Source organism: Sinocyclocheilus rhinocerous, unplaced genomic scaffold, assembly GCF_001515625.1.
Source record: "Sinocyclocheilus rhinocerous isolate Xijiao unplaced genomic scaffold, SAMN03320098_v1.1 scaffold4194, whole genome shotgun sequence".
NCBI lineage: Eukaryota > Metazoa > Chordata > Actinopteri > Cypriniformes > Cyprinidae > Sinocyclocheilus > Sinocyclocheilus rhinocerous.
In genome coordinates, this window is record NW_015652268.1 from 165010 (window position 1) to 175418 (window position 10409).

The window sequence follows — 10409 nt, forward strand, 5'->3', positions numbered from 1 at the left end:
AGAAACATTTCTGATTATTATCAATGTTGAACACAGTTGTGCTGCCCGATATTTTTGTGGAAACTGAGATATATTACCATTTAAATGTTTGGGGTGTGTGTGTGTGTTTAATAAAAGTTAATGTTTTTATTCAGCAAAAATGCATTAAATCGATTAAAAGTGACAGTAAAGACATTTCTAATGTGACAAAAGATTTATATTTGAAATGAATGCACTGCAAGTCGCTTTGGATAAAAGCATCTGCTAAATGCATAAATTATTATTATTATCTGTGAATTCTGAAAAATAAAATGTATCACAGTCTCCACTAGGGCTGTGCGATATTGAAGAAAAATGCGATATGCGATAACTCATTAAATAATGCGATATTCGATATGCGATACGATAATGCTTAAAGGGCCACATGCTCAGATGAAACAGTTTTTCTCAGTAGTTGCCGAGTCAATTTACCGCGAGTTTTCAAAATCGCGATAATCAAATACGGTTTTGATGATAATTAAATTTTAAACGATAATACTAACCGTCAGGGCATTTTATCGTGATTTATCGTGAAACCGGTAATCGTTCCATCCCTATCAGCAGCACAACTGTTTTGAAGCTGGAAATGTCGCACACATTGGTTCTGAATCCAGATGAACAGCAGGAAATCATCAGTGAACTCCGGACTCACCCGAAGCCTCTCTTACAGTTGGGATGCTGGCCTTCGTTCTCCAGCGCCTCTGGGATTCCCATCCGGCTGTTCCCGAGCCCTTCTCCGTCCCTCCAGCCCTGCTTCTCCATCACACGCCGGCCCACTCCCTACAACACACACACACACACACACACACAATTGATCAGTTTTTATTTTAATTATTGACAAAAAGTGTAAATATAAAATCATAAATCTTAATTTATTAATTTATAAAAAATATACATTAAATCATACAATTATAAAATGGTAAATCTTAATTTATGAAAAACACATTAACAATTTGTAATTTTAATAAAAATAAATAAATAAATGTCAACGAAATCTTAATTTTTCCAAAAAAAAAAAGTATAAATGGTGACATAAAATAAAATCAAATGTATGAAAAATGACATGTATACTTTTTGGTTATAAAAATGTGAACGTAAATACAATATACTAAATCTTGCAGTGAATGAAAGGGGTCATGAACTGAGAAACCAAATTTCTCTTGATCTTTTGACATGTAAGAGGTCATTGTAATGTAAAAACATCCTGTAAGTTTCAGAACTCAAAACTTCAAATCAAAAACAGCTGATATTGAAGGCAGTCTGCCAAAATGACAGCTTGTGGAATGTACCACTCTATGATGTAATAGTGTGGATAAGCACCGCCTCACTGCCTGTTTGGCCCCGCCCACCGACTCTACATCACTGCCTGTTTAGCCCCGCCCACGGATTAAAATATCTGGATTAAGTTGTCTAAGATTCTCGCGTCCTCGTGTTCCCCGTAAAGGGCAGATGTATCGATACTCGAGACCACGATCAGAAATGCAGCGACTGGCTGGCGGCAAGACAGCAACGTAATGACATCATATAATTAAAAAAGAAACCAGACGAAAAAACTTGACAAATTTCTGGAAACAAAACTACATAAATGTAATAATAGATAAATGAAATGTGCACTGTTTTTATTTTTTTTAATTAATGCACGACTCATATTAACTGTACAGCAAGATTCCAATACAATTATAAAGTAATTATTTCATCACGAATACATTTTTCAACGAGTAAGCCTGGCAGTGTCTATAGTGTTATAGATGATGACAACACAACATTATAATATTTTTTGCATTCATTTTTAAATTATTATTATTGTAAATTACTGTCCCTGGATCAGTAGGGTACTCTTCTAATAAAGTAGCAGTGGCTGGGACAGATTTAAGTATCAGTTCTGCTTACAAAGACGCGATCTAATCCTGTTTACATGAAATAAGCTGCTCCCGAGCAGGTTTAAGCTTAAGGACCTGTTGCTATGGTGCTATGATGAGCTTCGAAGAACCAACCAATCCAAGATCACGCCAAATCATCAACAATCAAATCCAGCTAACTGAGTTAGCGACGAACGAAGAACAGGCCCCTGAAGACAACAAGATGCTGTTCAGTGCCAAGTTGTAGAAAAACAGAGTTTGCCTTTCCTTCCTTCTGATCCCAACATTAGGAACATTAGGTTCTGATGAGGGGGTTAAAAACAGGACAGAGAATAGCCTAAAACTTCTAAATTATGATGTTTTTTTGATGTAAAAATCTTGATAACATTATAAGTGCACTAGGGCTGTCAAAATGGCTGAAAAACTAAATTCGAATTTTGTACTTAAATATGATCAAAATTCAAATTATATTCGAATTTAAAATGCATCATTTCAGTTAGGGTGAAGAAAAGCTTTTGGCTTCTCTCCTGAGGCCACAAGAGGGCGCATCGAGCAAAATATTACTAATGCACGTTTCTTCAAAGCATGAGATAAAATTACTATCTGTGAAAAAAAGTGCATAATTTTATAATTTTTAAGTTGCTTAAACAACTATAAACAAAACAGCATCATGTATGTATGCATAGTTTAATACAAAGGGCGGAAAGCCAATCACACAGAGTACATTTCTCATTTAAAAACATGAGATGCAGTGGGATGGGAAAAACTGCCATAAAGTCTCGAAATACGGGGTTTTTTTTTTCAAAGTTGAACTTGCATTAATTTTACATGGCTTTCTAAACATGTGGCTCTTTCAGTTTTGACGTAAACAACATCTTCCCCGCATTGATGCTCTCTTTTTCTGCAATATTTTGAATGAACAACGTAGCAGCGCCGCATCTAGTGGCTTCAACTGGATAGGCTAACAAAAGCATTAAAATGCAACGACACTCACATCGTCATCGCATCTCGTGCGCTGCTGATAAGGCTGCCTGACGCACACCTAAAATTCGGATTTTTATTTTAAATTCAACGAATATTCGAAATTCAAAAAAAAAATTTTACAGCCCTAAAGTGCACCTCAGAGAACAAGTCAAGTCACCACTATTTATATAGCGCTTTTTACAATGCAGATTGTGTCAGAACAGTACAAAATAAACAACAAAGGCAGTTCTTGACCCCTTTAAAAACATCCGAACCTTTGTAAAGCGCTCAAAGCTGCCGATTTTCTGCTGGCGTCCCGGCAGACCGTCCAGACCGTCCCGCAGCCTCCTCTCAGACCGCATGCGCACATAATCTCTGGCGTCCATATCGCCTCCGTCTGAGGAGAAACACACACAATCACAGTCACGTCTGATGCTGCTCTTCTATCACAGCGCTCACAATGATCTGATCATGAACCTTTACCTTTGTCATAGTAGACGCTCATATCCACGTCCCAGTCGTCTGCTGTTTGCTCATCGAAATCTGTGCAAAATCAAAGAGAGGCAATCACATCAACAGAGTAATTCATAAATATACGCTGGCAATTATGAGCGCACTTTGAGCATCTTTCCTATTCAGGGCCTTTTTAAACTTGTCACCAAGGCAAAATTATTGGTTTTGTTAAAATGCTAGAATAACGTGTGACAGTCTTATGAAGAAATGTGTTAAAAATTACAAAACTAACCCATAATGTTTTATTTATAAATGAATAAATAGTGTTTGTGTTTCCAGGATTAATTACAAAAACTGTATAATTTCCAGATATTACTGTGAATTTTATTAACCAAAGTTATATGAATATATTAATGAACATATGAATTGTTTATTGTATTTATAAGCATTCCTGAAAACATAAAAATTATAAATGCAAATATAAAATGATATAAAACATGTAAAAATTATATAAAATAAATAAAATATAAAACAAATCTTAACCTCAAATATCAAATTTATAATTGTTAATATTAATTATAAATTTAATATTTTTAATTTATTTTAAAAATCAAAGTTAAAAATTTTAATTCTAAAAAATATTAATGTAAATTTAAAAATAATACCTTACTTTATGAAAAAAATATATATACTTTTTAACTTTTAATTCTAATTTTTTTTACAAAATAATAATAATACAAATGTGAAAAAAAAATTACAATAATAAAAAAATAAATAATAGATATTACTTATTAAAACATAATAAATATTTATAAAAATGATAAATATTTATACATAATAATTAAAAATCTACACAAAAAACAATTTATTTCATGAAAAACTTCATCTATTTTTGTGATGGGACCAATTAAAATATTGGCATGGCAAGTAGAAATCTGTACTACTGGACCAACAGAAACCTTTCAGTATGAACTCAAAATAGCTGTTTCTACCTCCTTCTTCCTCCTCGTGCCAGAACTGAGCGTCTGTGTAGAAGACGAGGCCCGATCCGCCCTTCTCCCACTTGAGCTCGATCTCCTCCTCAAACAGCCTCTCTTTAGTGCGCTCCTGACTGGTGACGTCCTCGTGGAGGGCCTCGTGACGCTCCCACTCCTCACAGCGGTCATCGTCCTGCAGAAAACACAGAACTCATACAGAACCTGCACCAAACACAGTTCATCCAGACGCAAGAACATTCGAAAGCCCCTTTTCATCACTCACATGCACGACACTGGAAAAAAACAGACTGAAAAGTCTTCAGAGTACAAGGCCATTACATCAGGGTTTTAATGATTTTTATATATAAAAATATATAATAAATTAAATTTTTCATGTTTTAAATTATTTCAAATTTGGTAAAAGACGACTTAAATAGCTCAATTTGGGAATAATTAATTATTCTAGAATGAGCGAGGTGATTTTGTTGGGAAGTGTATCTGCATAGAAAAGAATTTCATAAATTAATTATTTTAATGTAATATTTATCCTTTAAACCATGAAAAATCTAAAAATAACCAAATAAATAAACAGGGAAAGTGTTAAAATAAATAAAATAAAAATTGCAATGCATTATTTTAGGGCTGAACAATTAAAAAAAAAAAAAACATGAAAAACGCTCCGGTTACTATCGTAACCTCGGTTCCCTGAGAGCGGGAACGAGACATCACGGAGATATTTCTCCGTTATGGGAACTCCTTCCCTTCCAACCTTTCCTGAAGTCCTATTGGCTCCCGCCAGTCCAAATGACTGGCCAATTGACGCGAAGTATGCAAATCGCATGCAAATACTGACGAGCTCGAGAGGCAGTATAAAATGCGGTGCACGCAACAATTACGTCAGAATCTGATACTGAACGCAGCTTAGCTGATCGAGCAATTAAAAAAAAAAACATGAAAAACTCTAGTGTTCACACTTTGGTTTATTCTTTACAAAAACTCTCTTTCTGATTTTTTTCAAAGGCTACATTCCCACTGTTTCTGACCCATTCAATATGACTGTAAAATCATAATAATGGATTAACAGATTAGGTTTTAGAAAATATTTTATATAAATTAATTTGATAAATTATATAAATTCCATGAATAATTTTAAAAATATTTGAAAAAAAAAAAAACATTAATTAAATAAATACAATTTATATTAAAATATAAAATGATAAATTTTTATTTATAAAAATTTTTTTTTTAATTTTATTTATTTTAATTTCATTTAAATCAATCGCAGCTTGTGCAATATGACAACCGCACTAAGCCATATCGCAACATAAATTTTATTATTTTATCATGCAGCCCTAACTCACATCATCAGGGTCGGACAGCTCCTCTTCACTTCCTGCTTCCTGTGACTCTTGATTGACAAGTGGAGAACTGGGCGGGTCCTCTTCATCTGTCTGTGAGTTTGTGGGCGTGTCCTTATCTACTGTCTGTGAGTTTGTGGGCGTGCCCTTATATACTGTCTGTGAGTTTGTGGGCGTGTCCTTATATACTGTCTGTGAGTTTGTGGGCGTGCCCTTATCTACTGTCTGTGAGTTTGTGGGCGTGTCCTTATCTACTGTCTGGGAGTTTGTGGGCGTGGCGTTATCTATTGTCTGGGAGTTTGTGGGCGTGCCCTTATCTATTGTATGTGAGTTTGTGGGCGTGACCTTATCTATTGTCTGTGAGTTTGTGGGCGTGCCTTTATCGATTGTCTGTGAGTTTGTGGGCGTGTCCTTATCTATTGTCTGTGAGTTTGTGGGCGTGTCCTTATCTATTGTCTGTGAGTTTGTGGGCGTGTCCTTCTCTACTGTCTGTGAGTTTGTGGGCGTGTCCTTATCTACTGTCTGGGAGTTTGTGGGCGTGTCCTTATCTATTGTCTGTGAGTTTGTGGGCGTGCCTTTATCGATTGTCTGTGAGTTTGTGGGCGTGTCCAGGCGGCCAGGTGCCGAGATCTCGATTCCTCCGGCGGTGAAGACGCTCTCCTCCGCGCGGCTCACGAGGGCCGTGTTGTGATACAGGTAGGGCACGTTCCCGTAGCGGCGACTCGAGCCCGTCTTGGGAAACGTGAGCCCCAGTTTGCGGATGAGCCGCGGCGGCAGGCGGCAGGACTGGATGAGCTCCAGGAAAACGCTCACAGGCGTGCCGACGTTCCCCGCCGGCATGAGCGAGGGCGGATTGAGCTCCGGCAGGCCCTTGAGGTCCGACAGCGTGAAATGCTCTGATTGGGCGACATGCCGTCTCATCTCGGCCTTCGTCTTGTACGGGAATGAATTATGCTCTATAAACACAGATAAAATATGATGATTATAAAACAACCTGGACCTTGCTAAGACGGGTGTTAACATTGACTTTAGTTTACTTGACATCTTACTTAATCTTTCAGGGTGTTGTGTGACCAGGTGATGACCCTTGACATTTACCCATAATTCCCATTTTCCCTTTGAAATTTAATAGTTCATGTATCAAATGGTTCATGTTCACCCTTCAACGCCTTCACAAAACATTTAGAAGAACCTTAAATGGCCATATAGTCTCATATATATATATATATACTCAATGTAAAATAAACTCAATGTCTTCACTGATTTTTTTAATGTATATAATGTATATAATTATAATTCATGGATCATGCATAAAATTATAAATTTTAATTAATATTAAAAAACATTTATTTTTTTAATTTGAATACAAAAATTGTAAATGTATACATAAAATGATAAATCTTAATTTATAAAAAATTAAATTTATAATTGTTCATTTTACTTATAAAATGATACATCTTTTTTTACAAAATAGTAAAATATTAATAAGAAAATAACAAAGCACAATTTATGAAATAGTAATTTATAAAAATTATATTTATAATTTGTTAAATATACCATAAAACGTAAAACGTATAAATGTAAATAAAACGTATAAATGCAAATATACAATTATAAATTTTAATTTACCTTAATTTATCAAAAATTACATTCTTTTTAATTATATAATATTCATATGTAAACCAAATGATACAATTTATATATTTTTTTATTTGATTGAATAACAAAATACATCAATGTAAACATTACATGATAAATCTTAACTTATGAACACATTTTAATTATGAAAAATCTAAATGTGAAAATAAATGAATCCTAATTTATGAAAAAAGGTCCTTTAATTTTTAGTGATAAAGTGATAAATATAAAGTGAAAAATTAATTTACATTCTTTAACATTTTAATTAAAGTGTAACATTAAATTATAAATCTTAACATATAAAATAACATCTATTTATTTATTTGTGTTGTGTTTGGGCCAGTAAAAATATTAGCAGGTGACTATAAAATAACAAACTGCTATTGTTATTCTAGTGCTGCCAAACGATTAATCGCGATTAATCGCATCCAAAATAAAAGTTTTTATGTGTACTGTGTATATTTATTATGTATATATAAATACACACACATACAATATATATTTAGAAAAAAGTTTACACGTTTATACATTTATATATTCATATTCTTATATTTGATATTATATATAAACATATTTAATATATAAAAAACATTTTTCTTAAAAATATATACATGCATGTCTTTGTATTAATATATATATATATATACATAATAAATATATACAGTATACACACATATATTATGTAAACAAAAACTTATTTTGGATGCGATTAATCGTTTGACAGCACTAGTATTGTCCTACACTTTACAGTCGTGCCGTAGGACTTTTATTTTGGCAGCGCACTCACCGGCCTGCTCCGATACTCTGACTCTCCGGATCAAACACTTTCTTCTCAGCCAGTTTCCTTTAGAGTCGATCCAGTGGTTCCCCGAGTACATCTTCACGAATCTGCCTGATTCCCGAGAGCGAACCGATACCACACAACAACACGAGCCTGCGGCTTTCCCCTCCGAGCTCCGCTCACTGGATCCGCTACTTACCGCGGTAAACCCCGCGCTCTGCACTCGAAGCTCCGGACGATGGCGGTAATGGAAACACGCAAACCCTTTACTCTCGATAAACTGACTGAAATAGTTCCTCAGCTCTGCGGATCGGAACAGAGCGGGAATGTTGTTTACAACGAAAAACGTCACCTCTTCCGACGCCGCCATACTTCAGACTGCGAACCCGGAATCCACATCCGGCTCGGATACACACAACACGGAAGTTATTTCAAAATAAAAGCATGAAATAGCGTACAGTATACTAATGGGAGTAGAAACAATTTTGCCTCAGAAACTGCTAGTAAATTTCACAAATGTGACCCTGGAGCACAAAACCAGTCATAAGGGTCAATTTTTTAAAATTGAGATTTATACCCCATCTCAAAGTTGAATAAATAAGCTTCCATTGATGTATGGTTTGTTAGGATAGGACAATATTTGGCTGAGATATGAATATAACTATTTGAAAATCTGGAATCTGAGGGTGCAAAAAAATCTAAATATTGAGAAAATCATCTTTAAAGTTGTCCAAATGAAGTTCTTAGCAATGCATATTACTAATCAAAAATTAAGCTTTGATATATTTACGGTAGGAAATTTACAAAATATCTTCATGGAACATGATCTTTACTTAATATCCTAATGATTTTTGGCATAAAAGAAAAATCTATAATTTTGACCCATACAATGCATTTTTGGCTATTGCTACAAATATACCCCAGCGACTTAAGACTATAAGACTACAAATAATTACGGCACTTAATACACTGAATATAGCGTAAAATGACTGGAATTGTATTTTCTCGCAAAGCCTACTCCAATAATCTATTTTATTTACAACCTTTACGGTATTTTTAACAGTCCTTGTCGATATTTGACACGTTATGTTTTACTGTTCTATGAAAATAAAACATTTGAAACATTTTATTTGTGAGTTCTAAAATGTTTGTATCGCGGTGTTTTGATAAATACTATTATACTGTACCATATTTAAAATACCACGGTATTTAATCTGAATAAGTATGGTATTTTTGTAAATGTACATCTATGCATTTGGCAAGACACTTACCCAAATTGACTTCAATTGCATTTCAAGGCATACATTTTGATTAAAAAAGTAAATAAAATTAATGTACATTTATTGTTTTTGACAAGAAAATAAAGCATATGATTTGAATAGCTCTTTGCCAAGTATAGTGTATTGTGTTATGGTTCAAGAAACACCAATATGCTTAATATGATCAGAAAATACAATAATAAATCATTTCACAGAGAACCGAAAAAACACATCAGAAAAAAAAAGTCAACACGTGTTATGAAAAAAATCTACCCTTTTATTAAAATATATTTCCAAAATCATTTCTGTGTTGTCATGAAAAAAACGTGTCATAAAAAAAACAAACAGAATTTTCCCTATGTGTTTGTAATATCTATGCTTACATAAACTCATATTACTGGCGCTGTACAGAGACGAGATGCATAGGAATGAGTGTCAGGACTATTGCTCTGATTATATAGTGATTCATAGAGTGATATTTGGTGTTTCTCCACAGCTCAAGCATTTAAAAATGATAGGCCTCTTCTTTTATTGATCCCTAAAAATGACTGTCATCATTTACTCATCCTTAAACCCATAGGAGTGTGAATGAATAATAGCTATAAATGTTCATGCTTGGGTGAACTATTGGTCTAAAGCAGGGGTGCACATAAGTGGTACGCAGGTGCGCATGCGCGACCAAAATAAAAAATGCGCAGTGTAAATAAGTTCTGACAGCACATTTGCGTACGAATGCACAATTAGCATTTTAGATCGACACACTGTACTTTATAAGATTTCTATTCAAAAGCATAAATCTAGGCTACCCGCTGCCGTTTTCAAAGCACAATGCAAAACTGTGACATTTCATTCACTGATGCACTTCAGTCAGCAATGAAGCTTAACTCTACTCCTGTCCGCATTCAGTTCGCACGGACCGACCGTCACGCAGAGATCACGCGATCGTGCAGGATACAAATGCACACTTCATAAGATCTCGACTAAGTTTGCAAGGTTTTTGAAATTAGATGTTCATTAGTCATTCAAAGATTTGTTTAAATGATGTAAATGCATATTTGCTGAATGCTGACGGCAAACGAGAAAGTATTATAATGTTTGCCTTT

At 34.4% G+C, this 10409-nt stretch overlaps 1 protein-coding gene across 2 annotated transcripts in view; it reads right to left on the bottom strand.

Moving 5' to 3' along the window:
- The window catches only part of gpatch3 (G patch domain containing 3), a 12325-nt gene extending 3882 nt beyond the window's left edge, over positions 1-8443 (bottom strand). The window contains exons 1-6 of one of the 2 annotated variants that reach the window (XM_016520068.1): positions 8054-8443; positions 5632-6584; positions 4286-4463; positions 3324-3383; positions 3116-3237; positions 687-798 (exon numbers count right to left, since the gene is read on the bottom strand). In XM_016520068.1, the coding sequence (XP_016375554.1) occupies positions 687-798; positions 3116-3237; positions 3324-3383; positions 4286-4463; positions 5632-6584; positions 8054-8417 (1789 nt within the window). In that variant the 5' untranslated portion in view covers positions 8418-8443. Of the gene's footprint in view, positions 1-670; positions 799-3115; positions 3238-3323; positions 3384-4285; positions 4464-5631; positions 6585-8053 lie in introns of both variants that reach the window. The other variant, XM_016520066.1, reaches the window with a different exon arrangement.
- Between the last annotated feature and the right edge of the window lie 1966 nt (positions 8444-10409).